This window comes from Epinephelus fuscoguttatus, linkage group LG6 (assembly GCF_011397635.1).
Source record: "Epinephelus fuscoguttatus linkage group LG6, E.fuscoguttatus.final_Chr_v1".
Lineage (NCBI taxonomy): Eukaryota > Metazoa > Chordata > Actinopteri > Perciformes > Serranidae > Epinephelus > Epinephelus fuscoguttatus.
In genome coordinates this window covers 39,601,935-39,627,550 of record NC_064757.1, presented here as the reverse complement: position 1 = coordinate 39,627,550, position 25,616 = coordinate 39,601,935, and the positions used below count along the sequence as shown (strand labels likewise).

At 41.6% G+C, this 25,616-nt stretch overlaps 1 protein-coding gene across 1 annotated transcript in view; it reads right to left on the bottom strand.

Moving 5' to 3' along the window:
• Nucleotides 1-25,616, bottom strand: part of adamts3 (ADAM metallopeptidase with thrombospondin type 1 motif, 3) — a 222,900-nt gene that overhangs the window by 154,130 nt on the left and 43,154 nt on the right. The window contains exon 4 of the mRNA XM_049578474.1: nt 21,545-21,695. Coding sequence (XP_049434431.1) covers nt 21,545-21,695 — 151 coding nt within the window. The remainder of the gene's footprint in view (nt 1-21,544; nt 21,696-25,616) is intronic.

The following is a 25,616-nucleotide window of genomic DNA, read 5'->3' as shown; positions in this document are numbered from 1 at the left end:
TGGCAACAAACAACAGAAAACAGCTGTGAAGCACCAAAAATTGGCTGCACACCAACAACTGCAGCTCCGACTTGGATAGGAGATCTTAAACTGGTAACTGTGGGTGGTCTGTGGTGGTTAGTGATGTTAAGTCACTGGCTGTAGATGTGCTGAGTTGGTGATATGCTGTGAAAGAATAATGAGAAAACTAGTTTTTCTTTGGGGGTGTGGAGAGAGACAGATTTTCACCTGTCCCAGTGTCATAGCCCTTTTTATTTATCAGCAGCCATTTTTGTTTAATTCCCCGAGTTTTGTTCTCTTCTATAGTTAATTCTAGTGAAGCTACGCTGAGGAAGGCAGTTGTATATCCCACGAGTGTGTGTGCGCGTGTTCTGACATGTTAATACACTTGATTTTACAGCCACCCCCGCTCTTTTAAGAAAAAATAACGCCATGTCTGTTTATGATTGTAATGTATAATGATCACTGGCAGCTGAGTCAAAGCATTAGACATGAAACATGACCAAGGTTGTTTGAGATTTTGTGGGTTCACCATTAGATAGGGAAAGAAGTGATGCATAAAACTGGTCAACTCTGACTGTTGGAAAGTCTAGGTAATCCAGACAACTGTCTCCCCAGCAATGTTTTCCAGCTCCTGCTGGGGGATGCCTATTCAAGCTAGATGAGTTATGTAATCTCTCCAGCATGTTTTGCGTCTACCCTGAATTTTTCTAACAGTTGGACTAACCCTGGAAACCTTCAGGGGAATGTGCCCAAGTGTATCCTGATCAGATGCCCGAATAACCTCTGTTGGCTCCTTGTGACTCCAAGCTCCCTCTGGATGTCTGAGCTCCTCACCTCTTTATCCACCAAATAAAGCAGCGAAAATCCAGGTCCTCTAAATTATTTGAACCAATTGCAAGTAGTGCGTCTAGGCTGCAGCTGTGGGGCCACAGTGGATGCAGAAAAAAAAATGCAGCAAAACGTAGAAACAGAATCAACTTTTGCAGAAATGCAACCTGACCTCAAGCTGCTGTGGCCAATAACATAACCAGCAAAGAACTGCACACACCTGCAGTCGATGAGAACGAGTAACACAGTCTCTTTTAATACTATAGTGAGTAAAAGAAAAAACAAAGTATGTATTAACAGCTACTATCCTACAAAGAAGAGCTCTCTGGCACTAAAGATACCACAGTAACAATAATCCACAGGTTTTCTACAGATCTTTTATGCCAACATGCTCGTTCAGATGAGAAGATTGGCTTTTTTAGAGTTGGTCTCCACCCTCCACTCCCCTACAAATGGGCCATTTAAGTAACACTCCCACACTGGCGCACAATCCTGAGGCTAACTGCCACAACGCCTGATTTGGTGTGAGTGCAGCCTAAGGGTGAGCCCAGCAGCCCTGTGGAGAAAACCTATTTTGCCTGCTTGTATCCACGATCTAATTCAGTGAGTCAGTACCCAAAGCTCATGACCAGAGGTGAAGGTTAGACGGACTGGTAAATCGATAGCTTTGCCTTCTGGCTCACCCTGCTCTTCACTACAACGCTCCAGTACAACTTGCATGAGCCTGCAGCCTGCACCAATCTGCTCCATTTTACTCCCACTTGTGAACTAAGGTCGAAGGTACATGAACTCCTTTCCTAGGGGCACTTTCTTGCAATGAATCCTACATGACATGAACATGGCATTTGGGTCCTACCAACACATGGAGCAAGCTGAAGCAACCCGTATCCTACTAATAACCACTGAGAAGCTCCACTCCAACAGCTGCTGGTGACACTTAAAAAGGTAATTCAGAGATGAAGTGAGTGCTTATCCTTCCTGCAGGTTGTGTCACTTGTTGCCACTGCTGATCCTCACAAGTTCACTTAGCCTTATGGCTTTAATCCCCCTGGAGTCATCTTTTATCTTGTGACTTATGACCATAAATATAACAGAGTACCATCTTGATCAAAAGCCAGCAAGTGACACAATGTTCCAGTTTTCCTTCTGGCATAAGCTCAGTGGTAGACACAAAACCTTCCATCTGCTTCACCTGGAAACAGTTGGTCAAACAGCATTCATCTTTCACAGACACCATTGGTCTGATGCATACCTCTGGAAGCTTTTGTGGTGCTTTTTTCTCCTGGAAATCAAAGGAATCCTGAGCCCCGGAGAAAAGAAAAGCTTTTGCTGATCCTCTCACAACAGAGTACAGTATCTGCACTCTGAGTGAGGAGGTGGGAAGGATTGGCGGACAGGCGGTGTACGCTCAAGCTCCACACAAAAGCATAAAGAGCGAGCCTTGCACTCAGGCACCTTGCAAAAACCTTTTCATTCGCACAAGGTTTGCTGAGCACACATGCTTGCGTTTAGCGGTGCCCTACTTTGCATTGCACACATCCACCAAGCAGCTCACGTCATTCATTTCCCTCCGCCTGGACAAAAGACAATTCAAGATGAAGCTAACTACAATATATGAAGTAATTACCTGACCCCACTTCTGTTTCTTCACAGCCTCTGAAATGTGTTCTGCATACTTAACTTTTCTGACCATGCCTCTGAGCTGCATCGAGATATGTCCAGTAAGTCTCACAGAAAGAAATAGTAACTTTTTGCATTTAATCAGCACCAAACATTCCTGAGATTTGCCTCTGTCTCAGCCGCATTGGTGAACTGTCTGCTGTAATAGTGATTAGCTTAATAATTACAGCAGCAAGCGGCTTGGCAGCGGTGAAAGCATCCTACTCCCATCTGCCTCCTGCTGCCAATTACACTTCCCGAGTCTTCAGTTTACTCCCTCCTGCAAATATAGCAGGATTATACACTCCAGACTATTCTCTTCTGCTTTAGTGTCTCCTTTTCCCCTGAATGTTTTTCATTCCTGCCAGCTCACCAAATTCCTCCACACTCAGCCAGCCCCCACTCTGCTTAACACATCTATGTGACAAATATAAATCATTGCTTTCCTCTCACCATTTAGATCTCTTCCTCACTCGCTGAGAATATTTTTTTTTTCTTTTTGTGTCTCTGTCAGACGTGAAGCCTTTTGCTAGTTTCTCACTCTATTTTCACTACCGTGTGAAAATAAAACCTAATATCCAAGTGCTGCAGAGGGTGAATCCCTCACCTGGGCGTCGGGCCAGATAACAGGAGATCAGATCTCAGGGGCACACTGAGGCGTCCACACATTTACGCTCACTGTAATCCTCATTTCCCTGGGATCACACACACATACACACACACACACACACATCCGTCAGCATGACTGTGATGACTGTGTGTGTGTGTGTGTGTGTGTGTGTCAGAATGAAAAATATACCCTCACCTTTACATCATGTGAGGGCACAGTACGTGGGTTGCTCGTCTACATGTGATATATTGCCTGATTGTCTTTGTGTGTGATAACCTGACTATTAAAGGTGCTCCAGGTAGCATTTAAACCTCTTTAAATTGTTACAGCTGAAACTATTATTTATTTATTAATCAATCAGTCGACCAACAGAAAGTCACTCACCAACAATTTTAACAACAAATTAATGGCTTACGTAATTTATAAAAAGAATGTAATAATACTAAATTTGATTTAAAGAGTATTAAAGCAAAGCATTAAATAACATACAGAACAAGAGATGTGAATTGGGCAGACACATAATAAAATCAGCAAGACTGTAAAAAGGTGGGGAGCGGCTGAAAGCCCTGGCACCCACTGTGCTGAGGCATGAGGTGGGAATATTCAGGAGACCAGCAGAGGAAGTGCGCAGGGGGCAGGAGGGGATGTACTCCTTTGAATGATTTGCCTGTTAATGAGTTTGGTGGGAAGGCAAGAGAGAACTGCGTTCCAGTAGTCAATACGGGACCTAACAATGGTGTGGACCAAGGCTTCAGTGCTGGACTGGGACAGTGATGGGAGGAGTCTGGAAATGTTGCGGAGGTGGAAGAAAGCAGTTCGGGATATATCATTTGGTTTTGGACACGTGGGATTCTGATTGGACTTTTTTTTTTTCTTTTTCATTTCCTGCACTTTAAAAAAATAAATTATTAATGAACAGATCATAAAATAATTACTAGATTCATTGTTAATGAAAGCAATTGTTAGATTTAGACAAAAATCTAGAGGTCTAGATTGCAGTGTAGTCTACAGAGGAGGAGTGAAGTCTGACTGTTGTGTTCTCAAACAATAACCAACAATTCCTGCACAGTGTACCTTTAAGGAATGGCTCAGAGTGTAGTGCGGGTCGAGTGAGCTGGAGAGATTAATGATGAATCACACCAGACTGGTGTTGATGATCAGAGCAGAGAGGAAAAGTAGAGCTGTCAAGTGGTAGTAAATGTTCAGTGTAGTTCCCACTGGGTAATGGAATAGCTAGTATGACTGTTAACGGTCACAGCTTCAACCATGTTGGTGACGCTATGAGACGGTTGCAGCTACATGAAACTACATGGTTAGGTTTTGCAAAAAAAATTCCTCTATTTTAGAAAAACATAATGGTTTGGCTTAAAATGTTACTATGGTAAGATAACGTATCATTAGTGACATACAACACATGAAATCACACGTGATAAATGTCACGTGACATACTTTGACTTTTAAGTGTCGTTGTTAAAATATCTCTACATTTACTTTTGTTTTCACACAGGACACAAACACTGGTCTCCTGAGTTTAAGTCCAGTGCTTCTTTGACCCATCCACTTGCCCTCCTTCCCTTCCACCCTACATCAACTTTCACCCTCTTAACATCGTCTGACTTCCACCTTTGTTTAAATGACTACGGCCACTAGAGGTTGCCGCCGAACAAAAAATATACAGGTGTTGTAATTTCTGCTTGTAAAAACGCCCTGTGTGGTTGCAATTTGGAGAAGGACAGTCTCGTTTCAGTTAATTACCGCTGATTATCCCTGTTACAATTACGCGATACACATTGACGATACACGGTCCAGCCATGTACTAGGTTTCAACCAAGTCTTATTATTATTATCAAAGCAGACATTCTGTAGATAGACAACAAAGGGGTTAAGTCCACTCCACAGCTGAATGAGCATTTATGCCTTCTCTCTCCCCAAACATCCTGTGACTTTTTAGAAACATGTTAAAGTTTGTGGAAATTACTTGAGCTTCCCTGGAGGAACGGCCACATGCAGCAGAAACCTGGAAACCTGGACCCTGGAGACTTCTCCTCCTCCTCCAAACAGGAGAACAGAAAGTGGTGAGATGACACTGACCGAGCAGATGTGTCAATTTACCACTAACACAATCATACTCCTGCCCACTCTGATTCCAGGCACGTTTTCCATTTATTTATACCTGCATCATTTTGGCTGCAGAAAACTCCTTTGCTCACAGTGAGCATCTCTCTGCTGTTGCTTGAGTGTTCTTTTGAGCTGTCAGGGGGGATCAGCAGTATACACACTGAGAGGGAGAGATGGAAATGTTTGATTTTTGTCAGGATGGATGCAGGGCTGAGGCGTGGGATTTGTTTTATCTCAGAATCATTACTGACATAGTCTGCAATTTTTCAATTGATGATTTCTGCTGAAATGCTAATTTAATTTGGAGTTTACTCGGTTGTTACACAATTGCAGCTTTCCAACTTTTTTTAAGCACTTTAAGGACACTCATATATGTTTCTCTTTATGCTCAGCGTCTGACCAAAGCAATTTGTGTAAAAACCATTTAGCCCAGAGACATAATTCACTCACAAATAGACACAGCACGCATATGTCTAGTTTCAGCATGACTCACAATTCCTGGAGAAGCAACATCTCTGACATCCATTGGGGATAAACATCCTTAATCCACTTTGTGATCATACAAAAAAAGATGCTCTATAGACCAGACCTTCAGACCTTGCTGGAGAAGTTTCTTTCAGTAATACAGCAGTTTTTATCTCTGTGGTCTAAGTTTGACAAAAAAGAAATTTAATAAAATAATCATGTTTAGAGACGCACGAGGTAGACGCACAAATATCAAGGAAAAAATGACAAAATCAACAAAATCTGACGGTCTAGACAGTAAAACATCTCAGATGTAGAGTTATCTGAACCCCCAAAAAGCAGTGCAGCTGTGCCCGGCTGAACAGTCCCTCGGAGACTAATTCATCTGGTATCGTGCCTAACTTTACTAGATCATAACATATTGGATATGGTAATTTATCTGCAGATGATCCAATTCAAAATAAAACCAAACTTTTCTAAAGATGTCAGTTTTTGAGCCATGACAAAACCTAAAATATGGCCGGCAGCATAGAGTAAAGTTTGCTGTTTTTAGCTGAGACACTTCCCGAAAAACTTGCAGCCCCTACCAACAGGATGAGAGGAGTGAGGAGTCGGTATAAAACAGCCAATAAAACAAGTTTTTCAATTTTTTAAGTTATGAATCATCTCAACCACAAGGGATCCTGGAGCATACAGTCATGTATATGTGAAAACATTAAGCTAATTATAATACCTAGGATCACTATTGTAATCGTAGGTACTCTTCTTCTTTCTTGTTCCGAAGAAATCATACTTCACATGGGTGAAAACTCACCAAACTTTGCACAAAGGTCCAGTCTCACGCCAGATATCCTCAGCTGTAAACTCAAGCCAGTAGTCCTGATGGTGGCGCTACAGCAAGCGTCTAAAGTTCAAAACTTTGAAAATTCACAACAAATCAACCATACGTGCTACAACTTCACAACTTTCATCAAACTGTAGCCCCAATACTGAAGAAACTTTTGTACATTTAAACCTATTAAAAATTATGAAGTTCATCACTGTTTTTTTTTCAAAATCTGTAAAACTTCTTAAACCTATCTCCTCCCACAACTTGCTACAGAGCATCTTCAGACTGTCCTACAAAAACTACGTTTCTCAGATTTTTGATTTATCAAAAATTGAGCCAACAGTGCATCAAAATGTTTGACTGTAAACGGTACTGTAAACATATACATGCAAATTCTTGCTAAATAAATCTTCAATGTTCATGAAAAAAAGACAAAATTCTAGAGTCATGGAAGATGATGTGTGGCAAATTTAAGAATTTTATCTCAAAAACTGAATTTTTGACAGCATTTTGAATTTTGCTCTAATGTGAACAATTGGAGTCAATGTAAAAATGGCAGTTTTAAACATCAGTTTTTCACTTATGAAGCAAATCAATCACTGTTACAAACAAATTACCACCATCTCCACGCTGTCTAAATGTGTATTTTCAGATTTTTGTCTTAATAACTGAATTTTTTACAGTGGTTTCAAATCTGCCTTTCCATGCACGGATGGCTGCTTTCCTACACAACAGTGAATGGCTTACTCAATTTGTGAAGCCACTGTTGAGTTGCAACTTGCCAATTAGCTCAGAGCGGTAGATGACCGTCTTAGGTTCCAGAGGTTGCTCAGAATTGCCTAAAAATGCCCGGACCTGACCCATCGCTGTGCAGCAGCTATAACTTTAAGCCTCAGATTAGCTGCGGACAGACAGATACACACACTCACGCACATACACAACCAAATGCATGATCCCCTACAACCTTACACTTGGCAGACGTAACAGAAACAACAAAAACAAGAGGGGAAAATGCATTAATAAACTTTTTGTCCCCTTTTTGTACGATTAATATATTGGTTTGATCTTACTACAGCTCAGTACATCCACATCAGCATGGCTCTTATATTTCTGGACACTCTCCTCTATCCATTCTTGTAGATGTTTACCCTGTGTTAGAAACCTGTCAGCATACAGGCAGAAAACTCAAACGGCATGAAATCTAAATAACTTCAAACGTTTCACTTAATTGACTTCATATTTTCAATTTGTGGAATCTATACTGCTGTCTATATTTTACAAGATAAAAGTGAGCACCTTCTAATGGAACTAAACTGCTTTTCAACTTCATTAAAAGTACTGGAGGATACATCATTGAGTCCCTCAAGAGACGCCTTTATGGTAAATTTCTTAACTTTCAATCTTGGACATCATCACAATCTGTAAGAGTTCTTTGCAGATACAAATCTCTTCCATGGATCAAACTGTTGATCCAGCGGAGCTCTGTAAAGAAACAATGTCCTGGATGATTATTAGCACCTTTCCATGTGTAATCCTCTTTCTTCTGTTTGCTTTCTTTGGCATCTCATATCACAAAAAAATGTTTCATAGAAAAACAGAAAATGCTCGTGGCTATTTAACTTGCAGGAGTGTCAGCAGAATCCAGTTTCTACGAACTGAATTGTTAAAACTGGGAAATTAAGCAAAAACGTTCAGAGTTATTTATTCAGAATCTTGTTCCACAAACGGCGGGATGAATTTTTGTGATGGGCGAGGCTGCGGCAGGCAACATTCCCACAGTCAAGGTGACCTTAACAGAAGTTGAGAACGCTCCCTCACCATCAGCTGGAGGAGAAATCAACCCTGATCAAAACCATGCTGGAAAATACAGTATATGGCCAAAGGTATGTGGACATCCACCAATTCTACAGTCTTGTTGACCCTTTTCAGTTTTCACATGACAATACCATTGTGCAGAGAGACATTCCATAAAAAATGATGTCCCAGTTTGGTGTGGAAGAACTCGACTGGCCTGCACAGAGCCCTGACCTCAACCCCATTGAACACCTGTGGCATGAACTGAAACACTGACAGAAAATCATCCGAAGAAGACCACTTTCTTTGGCCCATGAGTTTGAAGGCTTGTCAAATTCCAAAACTGAAGATTCAAAGTTTGTTCATTACCCTGGAAAAAGCAGCTGAGATTAAAATTGTTGTTCTGCACTTTCAAAGTTCAGGACAATTTAAACCCTTTAAGACAACTTGTAGGAGAAGTGCTTAGTGCTCAGAAAGAAGTGGAAAACTCCACCTGCTGATTGAGACGGCACCATCAGCTTAATCCCCAAAATAAATGTTGGCATTGCAGGTTTATGCAAACCACAGCTACCTCACATTTGTACGTCATTGTATAGCAGATACATTCAAATGTTATATTTCAACAACGTTGTGGTTATATTTTGGCACAAAAAACATTTGGTAATAGTTTGAATAGAGATCAAATTAAGGCTTGACCCAGTTCAATTAGCTAAAAAGCAGTTGAAAACGCAGCAATGTCTCAGTAAAAAACAACTGCTTTCCATGGCCCTATCCACGGTTTCTAACACAGAAATGGTTTCCTTTAAGTTTCCTTTACGTATGAAATGTACAAATGTACTCTATCCATAGTTTGCAGAAACATACAATCCAACATTTTCCTCTGGCAGCTGAGCTGGAGTCATGCTCTTGTGGCTAAATAGGAGCAAATCCCTGCAGCCAGGTCTACCCGACTGATGTCATACATGAGGTACGTTTCAAGCATAGAGATTCAGTCTTAACCTTAGGGACACTTATCTGTGACAACATATTCTAATCTAAAGGTTAATCTAAAAGCTTTCTCTCTGGGCTGATCGGCAGAGGACGACTGGGGTGCTATATGATATATTTTCCAGCTGTGGTGGACGCTACATCGGTGAAACATGGAGGACACCTGGACAAGAGACTAAAGAGCAACAGGAGCAGACATTCTCAGCCATTTGTGATACTCAAACCAATACTAGTCACAGCATCACTGGAAAGGGTTTAAAGTGTCACTGAACAGAGATGATCTACATATGACCCACTGTTATGATGTGGCGTTGTGAGTTTACACCACTTTACTTTTAGAGTTGAGAATATTTTATATTATATCTTACATTTTAAGTGTCTACATTCTTTTGGCCATCTGGTGTCTTTCTATGCACCAGTATTGTAAGTTAAAGAAAAAAAGGTACTTTTGAAAACAGCAGTGCTTTCTGAGCCTCCTCTGTCTCCCCTGTGAAGCCCTTTACAAGTAGATTATGAGTTCTCAAACACTGCCTGCAGGAAAAGCAGCACCGTGTGAGTGTAAGTTCACTCAAAGGTTCCAGAATCACTAACATTAAATGCAACAATATCAAAGGCTGCAAATCATCAGCTGCTGTCTCTGCAGTGTGATCAATACTACAGATGAAAATGTTAAAATGTGCTCTTCAGTCAAGTTCAGTCATCAAAGTCAATGCACATGTATTGATCTAAAAGTCAGAAAAAGTGTAACGTGAAGTAAAGTTCTGGGAAAATGCCCTCAAAGTCTACTAAGTAACACACATGACACCTGCTAAGGCAATTCCACACAGCAGGGCAGCTCCTGAAAGGCAGGATGTGCCTTGCTCAGAGGAATTCTAGCAGTGCTCGTTATAGAGCAATCACTCCTTCAGTGTTATCGCCCAGAGGGAGTCTGGAAAACCAGTTTTACAATCCTCTAATCAAAGGACGTGACAGAGACCAGATTGGTTCAAGGTATGACGCATATATCCAATCAACACCAAAAAAATCACCAGAGATGAGCACAGCCAGGATGGCAGTGATGGCTCTGCTGCACAGTGCAAATAATTTTTCACAGCGGCACCTACCAAGATCGATGTTAACCCTTTATTAGAGAGAGAAGGAGAGGGTGCAATATTTTTTTCATTGTTTGTTTGAATGTAATATTTCATTCAATATCCTCTGAAGGTGAAGCTGCACAAGCCACAGATGGCTTTCTTTGTTACATACTGCTGGTCTATATTCATGTTTAATACTGAAACTGTGCTCTACATCTACGAAAATGTTCACTCTGCTTCCATGCCTCATATCAGACAGAACTGTCAATGCGTCACATGCTGTCTCCATCCTCAGTCTAAAATTGGGTCCACTCCCCGACCAATCACGAGAGACCAACGCATCTGCCTGGATCTAACGTCATTTAAAGTCCACACTGAGGCGTAGCCATGCCAACATACCTGTTTTCCTGGGGTTTTAAAAATGTAGTGGAGCAAAGTAAAACAAACTACAATGTCAGGATATACTAAGAAGACTCGTTGGTTTAGCACAGCCTCTATAGCAGCATCTATTTTGGCAGTAGCCATTGCTGACATCAGCAACAGTCCTGTGGCACTGATTGGCTAATCGTTAGAACTCCCACTGTGCTCATTTGTTGTTTTTTATTTTAGCAGACAAACTGCTGTTTCGTGTCACACTGACAGTCGTATCAGTCTACCTTATCTCAGTGGAGTGGGCAGATTTAAAGGTCTGAACCCAGGGAATATCCCACCAGCTCTGGCTCCACTACAGTTCATGTCAATGTTAACAATAGACTGTAAAAATTGTGGACGTAGCTGGTACGATGTCACCCACTGGTTTGGAGACTACCGTGTTGAAGCCTCAAGTTTGGCATCACAGCTGGCCCTAATAAAATGTAAACAGGTCGATTCTTTGAAAATTCAGAGACCAAAATTGTTGAAAGACCAGACTGTAAACATGCTTCAGCTGTAAAGTTGGTAACATGGGTAACTGTGGGGATTGACTGGTATCTGGAGCCAGCCTCAAGTGGCCGTTCAAAGAACGGCAGTTTTTGGCACTTCCGTATTGGCTTTTCTTTTTAAGCCCCAGAGGTTCCCACTTGATATAAACACAACAGCTAAGTCAGTAATTGAAGTATTTTCTCTAATGTAAATTTATATCTAAACTATCTGAACATTATCATATAAACAGAGGACTTGCCTTGATTATTTTACACCACAACCTCACTATTGCAACTGGTTAAAAAATAATAGTTTACATCTGAGATTTCTCATGTTTTACATCAGTCTGATGTGGTGAATTGCTCCGAACACCATGATATCCATGAGCCTCAGCAGCGATTGCTACGGTGAGGGCGCCAGCCAGAAGCACAAATCTGAGCGGTAGCATTCTTCAGAATGTTGACTTCAATGCAGTCAGGAACAAAACACTGTGAAATTGTTGCTCAATTCATCCGAAACTGACCTAGATTCTGAAAATGTGTTTGAACCACTTTTAAATAGACTGTTGTTTTATGTATTAACAGGATTCTTTTGCATTATTCTTTGTGCTGTGTGGTTCATTCATACACTGCTGCTGGGACATACTTCACACTGCTCGTGGTGCCTGACTCCTGCAATGTTGCTGGCTGTGAAAAAACAAAATTAGAGTTTACCACAGCATCTTCACTACCTGCTGCTGGTTTTCCCAGTTTTGCTGCTTTGACACAAGCAGCATGCCATCATGGTCTCATGGAGTGCAAGATACTGTGACGACAAGTGAGTCTGAGCCACATTACTCTCCTCTGGCCTTCCCTGTGTCTGCGGGGAAGCTTTTCAAAATTGGCTAACATTGCCAGGTGGTAGCCAAATAGAACAATTAAAATCATACTACATATCATATCAACTACAACTTAAAAAAAACACATTTTTAGATACACAGGGTGACATTAGGCTCTTTCAGACTAGAGGAACATTTTGGCACTTCAAGAACCAGGCTCAATCGTAGTTCTTAGAAACACCCTCTTTCCCTATTTTGTGGTTGCTACACTCCCAGCACAGAGGGGCGGCTGGCTCCACTACAGTTCATCATGTCAGTGTAAACCAGAAAGTTGCGTGGGTTGTCCACTAATCGGAAAATCGTGGTTCCATCAATGGCTCCTCCAGTCCGCATGTCGAAGTATTCGTGAGCAAGACACTGAACCCCAAATTATTCTGGATGGCTGTTCCATCGGTGTGTGAGTGAGTGCTGGTGGCGCCCTGTATGGCAGCCTAAGCCGCCAGTGTATAAGTGTGTGGGTGAATAGGTGAATTTGACTTGAGTGTAGAAAGCAGTTTGAGTGGTCGGAAGAATAGAAAGGTGCTATGCAAGTGCAGGACCATTTACAAAAGGAACCTTGAGTGATGTGAATGTACGGTGATTGGTCCAAAAGGAAGTGTACATGGATTTGTCTATCACAGCCAATGCAGCATCAGCAATACGCATATTTTGAAAGCTTTCAGCCATGTAAACAACAGACAACACAAGACGAACATCTCATAACAAAAAAAAAAGAACAGACAGTGAAGTCTAGGCTTTACTAAGCATTTCTGTGGTGGTGGAGCTCCCGGCTGCATCCGCCTCCCTCAATACTGAAACAATTTTAAAACGTACCTAGTTGTACCTATGAATCATACGCACACATACACATGGGGAAATAGGGCCCAGGTTGAAAAATACTGAAGTTATCCTTTAACAGAGTGAAAGAGTGAATTAATCTATGGGTGTCACATGTTGTTTATCACTGCACACCTTGTTTACCACCCCCGGCTGTGCTGTGCTGCTGCATGTCAAAGACATGAGAGAAGGGGAGGAAGTGACAGCAGGGAGTCCAGCTTTCTCTTAATGGTGTAAGCCAAGTGGCAACCTCTGGGGCTGAAAAATGAAGCCAACGTTTAAGTGCCAAAAACTGCAGTTTCGAAAATGGCCACTTGGGGGTGGCTGCAAAAGTGATCAATCGTAATAGACCATCATGTTAAAATGCTCAACTTAACAGCAGAAATTAACATGGTTGTGGCCTCTATAGCTAATTTAACATTCATGACAACTGCACAAGGGTTGAATCTTTATATAATTTATCTATTCATATTTTATTGAGGCTTAAAGTTACGCATATTTAAGGGTGGTGCTGCTTTGAGTGACAGGCTGTCTGCGAGGCATCGCTGCAGTCTATGAATCAGATCCACCCCATTCACACTAATCAGCTGATCCCCTGCCCATCAGTTATGACGATGGAAAGCTTCTCTACATCGCAGCATCTTGATTGCGGTTGTTAAAATCATTCCTTTCCATTTACATATATACATTCAACAGAATCTGATGACAACACTGCTCACACTAACAACCTCCTGTGATCACTGCAATCAGTGCAGCTTCACACTGAATCTTTTCCCATCAATAATTCAAATGCAGAAACATTCACAGAGCACAAGACTGTCTCTTGTCACATGTGACAGCTCTCGTTGTGTTTATTTCCACCAGGATTCTGCTCAGTCCTCCCTGTTGGAGTCCTGTCATCTCCAGTTGATCAAATTAAAAGCTTGCGTCCCTGCTGAGATGATCATAAATGGCCAACATAGCCGACAATCTACATTTAAATGAGGATGACACTTCAGTCAATTACAGTTAAAAAAATGTGTATCCAAGTGAAATTTGACTAAGAAATACTGTGAGTAGATGGAACCCACAAGTGTTCAATAACCCAGGAAAAAAAACATTATACAATAAATCACATGAATTAATTGTGGTAAATATAGTGGACAAATGAATTAGTAAAATAGTTGGAGAGATAAGTCCAACTGAACTCATGAAATGTCATTTCATTTTAATGATGACAGAGTTTGATTTGGTGTCATGATAATTCCATTATCCACCTCACTCGGACAAACGTTCCCCTGTCTTGCTCTCTGCTCTTGGAGATTTTTGGAGAATAAATGACCTGAAAATCTGAGAAGCACTCAGGCTTATCAGCACTCTCATAGACAGAGAGTCTGGCACATTTTATTAATGAAGAGAGAACCTTGTCTGCTTCAGAGCAGACACAGAGCCAAGTCAGAGCCTCCCACATCACCACTAACTTAACTAACTTAAACCACATTCAGACAGGATAAAAATCATAGCATATGCTCCGCGGTAAATTAACTCCTCATTCTGTAGCAGTTTAACCACCAGGAAATTACAGGATGTGGTCTGTTAGACATGGACATTACTCAGGAAAGCATCCACAGAGGGAGAGTTGAAGGAGAGGCTGTGTTAGGTGAATCTGAGTCAAAATCATACTCTCTCTTCTGAGAGGCAGAACTCTTAATTCACAGATATGATGCACATATTTTTAGATTCAGTGTGTGACTCTCTTTGGATTACAGCTGCTAAGAAATCAGAAAAAAGACCTTCTTTTTAAGTCCAGAACTTGCCTGAGCACCATCATGTTTTTAAGTTTTCTCCAGTATCAAAGTAATCCAGAGGTAGTCATATGCACATCCATGGGTACATTGCAAGCAGGAAGGGCCAGTAGCTGATTTGGCGTACTTTTAATGGTGCTAATTTGCCAAAATACAAACAAATACAGGAAAAGAAAAGAGCACTCAACAAACTGTTGCACTAACCAGAGATGGGGACTCGAGTCATTGTGACTTGGACTCGAGTCGACTCGAGTCGCTGTTTTGATGACTTGTGACTTGACTTGACAAAAAATAAAAGACTTGAGACTTGACTCGGACTTGGAAGTTAAAGACTCGGGACTTGACTTGACTTGAGACACGATGACTTGAATGACTTGAGTGTTATTCACATCATGTTTTCGGTTAGAATATAAAATTAATAAATTAATTTAAAAAATAATGTTGACTACCCGGTAGGAGCGCAGGCTGAGAATGGCGCTGTCATGATTGGATCACTACCCTGTCAATCAGTCATGCCCTCTCTACGTACCTTACGTGTTTATTGGAGAAACAGGCCCTCTTATATCAGATAGGCATCAACATGTCAGCGGGAGGGGTACCGAGAGTCATCGTCTTCGGCTTTCGGAATTACCATTATTACGACAAAAAAGACGAACAGCACAGTGCAAGACATGCGGCATAAACATCTCAGACAGCCAGGCGACAACTTCAAACTTTGTTCGTCATTTGAAGAGCCATTCTGCCCAGTAAGTGCTTGTCAATTAGCTAATATTATCTGGTTAGTCGGTAGTTAGCTAACGTTAGCTTGATACGATACGGGGGTGGGTCGGTTTGGTGGAACCTGTTTTTTAATTTATTTGCTAACATTAACCCCGGAAAACGTGGGCGAACATTCCAACCGGTTCATCACAAGACCGGCTGTACGTTTTATGAACGAGCAACACAGGGTTAAATGAGCTAAATGGGTGATTTTGGCCGCTGCCTTGGTTAGTGTGTGTGTGTGTGTGTGTGTGTGTGTGTGGGTCATCCCTGCAAAGTAAACAATGCAGCGATGAAGTCAATGTTTACTGACAGTTACTTATATCTTGTCTTTTCACTTTATTAAAATCAGATTCTACAGGTAAAATTACAATAATAAGGTGACTTGACTTGGACTTTACTTGACCTATTACAGGACTTGACTTGACTTGACTTGACTTGACTTGACTTGACTTGACATAACCTGTGACTTGACTTGACTTGCCCAAGAAAAAATGACTTGGGACTTACTTGAGACTTGAAGGTTAAGACTTGAGACTTACTTGAGACTTGCACATGTGTGACTTGGTCCCATCTCTGGCACTAACCAACAGGAGCTGAGGTTGCTCAATTTGAGAGCAGCTGAAGAGAGGCAGTGAAATAAAATGTGTTGCTATAAAAAGTGATATTAAGACATGCATTGACATGACGTCTCATACAAAAGACTGTTTCAAACTAGGATTATCACCTTGCAGTCGTATGCGTCGTTGAACTAGTGAAGTTGCAGTTTCCATCCATACCCACCCAGACTCATATGTAGCCATGACAGTTGACAATGCTTCACACTCAACTTCAATCAGGCAGCACAGACGATCTAAACAATCAACACAGCTTCAAGGTGAGCACACAAGATCAGTGTCACCAATTCAGTATCTGACCAAATGTCTCTCCATCTGCTCCTGAGTTACTGCAATGAATAATGGACAGAGAAGTGTTTTTTGCGGAACATTAAAGCTTGTTTCCAACACTTTCGATATGGTACCTCTGGAACCAAAAGTAACCCTTCAGACATGGTACCTAGACCCTAGCTGTTCCACTGCAAACTCTTAAATGTGGGCGGGGTTGTTGCCCCTCACGGCTCAGTCCAACACTCATTGTATTTCCTCTTGTATCAGTCTGTTAATCGTCCACAGAACGAGGCTGCACGCCGACATTTCCAGAGCAAAATAGAACAGGCTGCCCACAGGAACGACACTCTGCAACGTTTTTTTTTTCCTCAGATTGAGGACTGAAATATATGCAGTTTACATAATCTAGTTGAAATTAATATATATATATAAACGCTTGAAGATCCACTCATTACTAAAAGTGTATGTCATATAAAAACTAAAGTGATGGTCAAAGTGAAATTTCAGGTGTGTTGATGGATTCACCTTGTCATCTCATGCACTGAGTAACATTACAAGTTAACGTTCCACCTTAAAACTCGCCGGTAGTCAGCCCAGTTAATTAAAATATTTTCTTCTCAGTCTCCAGCTGCTGCAAGAGGCAGCAAAACATCCTTTCATTTTATAGTTACAGTTTACGTAACTAAAAAACTCTCCACAGTATGAACAGTGGTTACATGAGCCTCAAAACCAGACACAGCTCAGCCCTGAGCAGAGTGACCGTCCTCTACTGACCAATCAGACTGCAGTGTTCACAGCTCCACCTTTTAGCACCAGATCTGTGTGCTAGGTACCCCAACAGAGGGGGGACCAAACATGGGGACAGTTAGTAACAGTTCCATCGGTACCATCCACAACTTTTCACGGTGGAAACGAAAAAAAAAATGCTCAGAACGGAATCGTACTTTACAGCACGGTGAAAACAGGGCTTTGGCCACAGTCTACCTTTGACCTTCTACATCACTTCATTATTTTCTTCTACTAGACTTTTGTGTGAGATTTTGTCAATATGAGCGTATGAATTCTACAGTTATGGTCAAAAGTATGTTTGTTGAGGTCACAGTGACCTTGACCTTTGACCACCAAATTCTAATTCTTGAGTCCAAGTGGATGTTCGTGCCAAATTCTAAGAAATTCCATCAAAGCATTCTTGAGATATCCCGTTCACGAGAATGCAACGAACGGACAACCCAAAACACAAGGTATAACAATGAATGATGAAAACGAGTTGGGTTTTAATAAGTTCTTCACTTATTTCAACGATTGATTTATATGATTATTTACTTCATAATGTCGTTTAACACTCTGGGCTTCCATACATGAGCACTAACGTCTGCTCCCGATCTTCCTTGGAGATTATTTTGGGAACCAAATGTATCCTTTCCCCCTCAATCTCTACTCATGAATTCAGATGCTCCTTAAAGGGAAATTTCGGTTTATTTCAACCCGTCTCCTATCGTCCTAAATTTGTTTCAAGTCACTAGTGACATAGAAATAATAGTTAGCATGTTAGCCGTTAGCCTAGATACAGCCGTAGCGTCAGACCTGTTAAAACATAAGTGAATGGGCATACTTCAAGTGCAAAGTTAGTCCACTAAACAAGTTTTTTCTCCACAAAGACCGCCTCATATCATTAGGATAAATGTCAGAGAACATATAGAAAAGCCATCGCCTCTCGATGTGGAAAGCCTATATACTAACATTCCACATTTAGGTGGTCTTCAGAGTTGTTGTCTTACCTTACCGTGTGTTTACCGTTTACCTCTGCTTCCCAAAGCGCGGCCGAAATATCGAGAGAACAAGCAGCGATCTCATACCGTGTCTGAAATCTCGCGAGAACAAGCCACAGCAGCTGCAAGGCAGAACCGGACAGTAGCCTGAAAGGTTCATTCATTTATTTTATGAAAGATTTATAGAATAATGGCTGACTTTTTGCCAGACTTCGACTTTGTGGAGGAGGAATTTGATTTTGCAGAGATTTATGGCCGCCCTTATTTATTTGAGCCAGAATACACTGACGAAGAGCTTCCTGAAATTGAAGAACGGAGGAGGAGAGAGAGAGAGGCACAACAGGTAGAGGATGACAGAGGAGGAATGACTGCTGGAAGGCTTTAGCTCTGGAGATCGGTGGTGTACCTGTGAATGCTGTGCCCCAGTGCCCACAGAAGAGGAATACCTCTGTTGCAAGGAATGGGACCGGTTGCAGCCTTAGCTAACTGGTAAACAACAAACATGGCACCACACCGGTAAGGTAAGACAACACGTTTACATGTCATTTTCTATATGTTCTCTGACATTTATCCTAACAATATGAGGCGGTCTTTGTGGAGAAAAAGCTTGTTTAGTGGACTAACTTTGCACTTGAAAGGATGCCCATTCAATTAAGTTTTAACAGGTCTGACGCTACGGCTGTATCTAGGCTAACAGCTAACATGCTAACTATTATTTCTATGTCACTAGTGACTTGAAACAAATTTAGGACGATAGGAGACGGGTTGAAATAAACCGAAATTTCCCTTTAATGTATCAAACAAACAACATGTGATTACAACTTCTGCCAACACTGACCCAAAACTTTCTTTGGGATTGCTCTAAACTGCCGGGGACATAAATATTAATACAGAAATTTTCACAGCTTGTGTACCAGGAAAAAAAACCCCAGATGCTTAAATGTAGTTTTGGAATGATAAATTGAACAGCTGATTGCCTTTCCTTTAAGTTTCAGCTCTGCGATGGCGTGAAAAAGGTAGACATAACAGCAATCAGGGTAAATCTCTCTGCTGGCGGACAATAATGATGTAGAAATGTCGAAGGAACTGCAACATTTAGTGAGTCTGTCAGAAGCTGCTGTGACAAAGTTCACACACTACTACGCATCCATTAAGGCCAGTATTTCAGCTCTGTTTACACCACAGCTGAATCCAAACATACCGCAACACAGCCAAGTACAATTACCAACAGAATGGAAGGTTCATTACATATTTCCTCTCCTTGTATTGTATGTTTTTAATTGTTTTCTTTCACATTCAAATTGAAAGAAAAGCAATACTATGAGACCTTTTAATATGAATATATTTCCATTTTCACGACTCCTAAAACCTTATTGATAAAAGAGAACGACTCATGGAATATCTAACATTTGTTGTCCTTAAAACACAGTGATTCACAGTGGATGTGACCCATTACATGTTTTCATCAGCAGTAAAAGTGACATTTGTTTGGTATAAACAGAGAGCAAGCTGGGTATTTAGTGTGAGCAGTGACAGCTGTTAACAATGACAGCATCAGTGATGAAAGTAGTAAAAGCAGTACTTTGTGTGACAAAAAAAAGACACTTAAATTTCCACACTGGCTTTTTCTGAGCTTTAAGCTACGTCTCAGTCATCACTGGGAAATGGAACTGGGTCCATTTTGAAGTGTGGAGCGAGGGTCTCTTGAACCAATCCTACTGGCTAATCAAGAACATGAGATGTGGTTGAAAGTAGGGCTGCAACTAATAGGTATTTACATTGTCAGTTTATCTGCCGTTTATTTGTTTGATCAATGAAATATAAAAAAATGGTGAAAAATGTTGATCAGTATTTCTCAAAGCCCAAGATGGTGTCATTGAATGTGTTGTTTTGTCCAAAGATTTTCAGTTTACTGTGAGAAACCACAAAAGATTCACAATTAAGAAGCCAAATTTAGAGAATTTTGACTTTTTTTTTCCTGAAAAATGTACTCAAACTCGATCGATTATCAAATTTGATTTAATACTTGACAACTAATCGAACATTCATATTATCGTTGCAGCTCTCGTTCAAAGTACAGGTGTGTCATATAATCTCATTCCCAATAGTACCTGAACAATTTTTAATATTATTAATTTTTAAAAATACATGTCGTGATACTCGCAATATTTCAGCTTACTGACATACTGATATCGTACTGTTACCCATGGCAACAACAAGCATGGCTGAAAGCGTGTATGTACTAAACATGCCACTGTACAAGTAGTGGTAAGTTAATCACAGTGATGGTGGCTACAGTAGCAGTGGTATTATCGCAAGTAACACCACTTATAGAAGAACTTTAGCAGTAAAAGAAGTTGCTTTATCATCACCAACAGTTCTGTAGCCACCACAGAAGAAGTTGCAGTATAATTCCATATCCAGCCTGATGTTTTCATGTGAGCTGATTTATGTTTGACACTCCATTGCAGCCATTTTCAGTGACCATAGAAGCTGCTACAGTGGGTTATGAGCACTTAATGTTTTCCATAATGATCAATCTTAAAAGTTCTGCCACAACCTGTGCAGCTGCATCAATCTCATGGCAAAAATGTCACAATTTTCTGACTCTACTTCTCATGAATGTCGCTTTTATTCCAGCTCTGGCACAGGAAGACAATGTCCCCATTCCTCATCTCACAAACAAAGCCATAAACACCAAACCTATCAATGAAATGAATGAATCAATGCAAAAGTATTTGGTCTTTTATTCTGGTGTGGGACCAGACTGCCACGTCCCACGGACATAAACACCCAGTTTTCATAAAAAAACCTTTGTTCCATTAGAAGTTTGTAAAAGTATCAGGAACTTGTCTGGCTTGAGAAACTACTTGCCGGGACAGTTTTTATTTCCTATGGGGGCGGAATAAAAGGAGCCCTTGTTGTTGTTGTGTGCAGTCAATATGATTGGTGGCATTTTCGGTCAGGTTTATGTAGCTCCACCTACACCCGCCCACCAAGGATTCATTTGTCACATATACATACTGTACTTAAAATTACTTGTGTAAAATGTGATCTGAGCAGCAGGGCCTTCAGCAGTTATTTTATCGTATCTTTTTTTTTATTGATTTCATTTCTTTTACGGAGCTTGTGGTTGTGACACCATTTTGACAATTGATTTTTTATTTCCTCTCTGAACAGTTTGAGCAAAGTCAGTAGGATTTTTTTCACATATAGCCATGGTATCATTGATTACCTAGATTAAACCACAACAAATTCCAGCACAGTGGCCATTGGAATTACAAAAGTAGAGTCATCATGGTCACAGAATTAGCAGCAGTGCTAATAACACCCACTGGTCTGCGATCTCTCCCAGTAGCGGTAAACACAGTGGCTTTGCGTCCTACCTTGGTAGTCCACTGAAATGTCGGAGGGGGGCTGCAGCAGGGCCGACCTGCGGTAAACCACGTGGACCCGACCCTGGTCCTCCAGCTCCTGGGTGCCTCTCTCCAGTGGCTCGATGAAGTACTCGTCTGAGTCGGTGCGGATCATCCCGGCCTGCAACACAACACCAGGCCAGTGAGTGTGTGGAACTACGGTACTCATACAACAAGTGGACCTGCTGCTGGACTGAGAGGAAAGAGTACGAAGCATGGACCGTTCTGGACACTGCTAAAAAGAGCGACCTATCATAACCAACTTATCCGGTTGGGGGTCTTGTAGAGCTGGAGCCTATCCCAGCTGACATTAGGTGAGAGGCTGGGTACATCCTGGACAGGTCGCCAGACTAACACATACAGTAGAGACAGACAATCATTCACACTCACATTCCCACCTACGGACAATTCAGAGTCACCTATTAACCTGTTTGGACTTTGGGAGGAAGCCGGAGCACCTGGAGGAAACCCACGCTGACACGGGAAAAACACGCATTCACACAGTTATGCTAAGGCAATTCATTTTGACATGTGTAAGTTTTCTAATTTTGTCTCAAAATCCTAGAAAAAAAGAGGCCATGATATTACGAGAATATAGTAAATGTCTCTGTGAGTGATTGATGAATTCTGTTCTACTCAGTGATGTTTTGATTATAAAATATGCTGTCATCATTTTTTCCTCCAGTTTCTTTGTTGTCTGACAATTTGTACGCTGCATTCTGGTCCTGGCGTGTTTGATTTAATGGTGTTCTATAAGCCCGTGTGGGCTGGGAATAAGTGTTTGCATGACACAAGTAAGGTAACAGTAACAGTTTTATTCATTTATTCATCTGTCAATGAGGTCACAAACCAAGATAACTATTGCATTGAGCTGTGACAGTATCTTCAAGAAAATCTGTTTGTTTATGTAAATTTATGCAGCAAGGTTCTCAGAAATATAATGGGACAACATCTTTATCCTGTGGTGGAAATTAAATCTATTTCATGGACATTACACAGACAAACAGACGACAGCGTAATGTCTGACCTCATAATGCACTTGTGCAGATGTGCAAAGATGAAGAAGATATATACGCAACAAAAATAGAATAGAATAGAAAGCCTTTATTGTCATTGCACATTCACAAGGATGCTACCTATACAACAAAGTTGTGGGGGCTACTACTAAGGTGCAGACAGGAAATACAGGTAATAATTGCGTTTGCATCCATATGCATTGTTGAGTGGATTTACAGAGACCAGAACTGCAGTATTGCACAATGTCCTTTTGTGATGGGTTGAATGGGTTAGTGTGTGTGTGTGTATGTGCGTGTGTGTGTGTATGTGTGTGTGTGTGTGTGTGTGTGTGTGTGTGTGTGTTAAATGTAGTGATGGCTTGTGGAGAGAAGCTCTCTCTGAGCCCGTTTGTCCTGGTTCTGATGGCCCTGTAACACCTGCCAGAGGGCAGCAGGACAAACAGGTGTGGCAGGTGTCAGGGAGGGACTGAAGATTGTGGTGAAGACCTGGGAGAGCTGGTCGGCACAGGCTCTGAGTACCTTTCCAGGAACACTGTCGGGTTCACCTTGCTTAGCATCCATTTCACATCCTGAACCTGCACAGTCAGTGATTGGGAGCTGGTTGGGGCTGGATGGTGTGGCTGCAGACTGTTGGGTTGGGACCTCAAAGTGTGTGAAGAACGTGTTCAGCTCTTCTGCTAGTGCAATGCTTGAGTCCTCTGCTGTGCTTACCTGAAGTTGGTGATCTGCTGGAAACCCTGCCACACCTGTCGTGGGTTGTTGTTTGTAAGGTGGTTTTCTATTTCCCTCCTGTAGTCAAACTTGGCTTTCCTAATTTCTCTCTTCAGGTCAGCTCTAGCAGCACTGTACAGATCTTTGTTACCTGACCTGAAGGTGGTGTTGCGGTCCTTGAGGAGTGTCTTGACCTGGTTGCTCATCCAGGGCTTCTGGTTGGGGAACACCCAGTGCGTTTGCCCACCGTGACATTCCCCATACAGAAATTGATGTAAGATAGTACAACCTCCGTGTGTACAGCCAGGTCCTGATGTTCAAAAACATTCCACTGGGTGTGAGCGTAACAGTCTTGAAGCTGAAGAAGTGCATCCTCAGGCCATGTTGTGATGCTCTTTATCAGCCGAGTTGCCCTTCTTCTGAGAGGTGTGTAAGGAGCAGAGATAGGTGGTCTGACTGGTCTACGTGTGGGAGCTGTATAATGTGTTATTCCCTCTGGTCGGACACTTTAAGTTTGCCTGATTAAAATCACCAGCAACCATGTGCACACTGTCGGGGTGAGCCAGCTGTCGTTTGTTTATGGTGTGAAAAAGACAGATGTGCTAATATAATATTTAGAAATGTATTCAAGAGAGAATGTTCCTAAGAACTATCTGCCTGCTTAGATGTATTTGGGTCTTTCCATGGGGCATTTTTTCCATGTTGTTTTGATTCTGTTCCAGTGACTTACAATCAATTTGCAATGATCAGCAGGTTCCTTGACGGCTGCAGGTGGTGATCACAAAGCTCCACATCATTAGAAACACATTGGGGTGAAATTGCTTTGTGATCGCTACCTGCTGGTCTCAGATTTCTGCAATAAGACGGCAGTCATGCCCATTGTTTAGGGCGGATATTAAAGGGTCAAACTGTGCGGCAAACATGATGATGATGATGATGATGATGATGCACACACAAACTGAATGCACAGCTCATTAAATCTAGGTGCTGAAGTAGGTGACATACATGTGAAAGGCTGAAAAGTGTAGGGACAAAATGAAGTTGAAGTGTTAGCATGATAAGTGAATTTGCATTGCATCTTGTTTAACCCACTATAGACACTTTTGAAAATTACTGAACATTTTCCCTACACAAATATCACAAGTGCACCGCTAATAAACTCAGAATGCTAATGAAGTCTGAGCTCTGAGTGATGCTTTGATTCATCAAGGGCATACGTGTAAAATGCAAATATGTACGGTGCTAAAACACGTGTCACTCTACTGCGAACAACATCGGCATCCGGAGAGACAAGAGGAACACATAATGAATTAATGTTCAACAGTAACGTTCAACCTTTCGAGAGCCAGTTTTCTTGGCAGTAAACAAAAATGCTTCTACTGTGCACCTGTGCGCAGACAGAGCCACCTCTCACAGAGCTCCAGAGAAATTTGTTCCAGCTCTCTGTCAGCCGGTCGGTCCGGCCTCCGCTGCTGCACCTCGGCAGGCCTCACCTCGCTCTGGCCTCACCACTAACACTCTGTTGGCCTGTGCACATATGGTGCTTTGCAACCAACATGCACACTGAACTCGTTTCCAACTCCCATAGTCCCCAGTCAACCAAACACTTCCCCCTCTCTCCTCCTATTTACATGCACAACTGGCTGGATTCCAATTTACCTTCTTACTCAAGTTTATATTAACTTTGAACACATTAACAGAATATTCATGTCCCGAGGTGTGCTGCACATAGATGAACAGCCTGCCAGTAAAAGTAAACTAAAGGTTTCGGCATCAAAATGACCTTTGCTGCTCTTTGTAGCAGGAGAAAAGACATGATCATCCCCCAAATCAGTACTGCTTATTGCTACTTTGTGACCACAGTGCTGTGTTAGTCTGATTTGTTCCAGTTCAACAGGGCCAGATTTCTTATGGCATCACGACCAGGGCTGCTGCAAAATAGTCTTTATGCTTACGAATGTTTCTAACCGAGTGAAATTACCTGAAACTATCTTAGTGGCAGCCACAGTAAGCACTGGTCGAATTCTCTATATGCTAAGAAAAGGTTCTTCAGTGCTTCCTGTCTTATCTCTTTAAGCATAGGATTCACTGGAGCATCCTTTACAAAAGGAGAGGAGATAATGCTGTCCCATATCTCCTCGCCGCAGCAACATTCAATAAAGGTTGCTTGTGCAGCTGACTGTTTTGAATGTCTGTAGCATGTTGCCAGCACACTCATAGCACAGCAGAGAGGAAAGAAGGAAAGAACCTGAATTTTGGGGACAGTTTACTGCAGGATATTCTGTTCATATTATATGAAACAAAATTTGGATTTG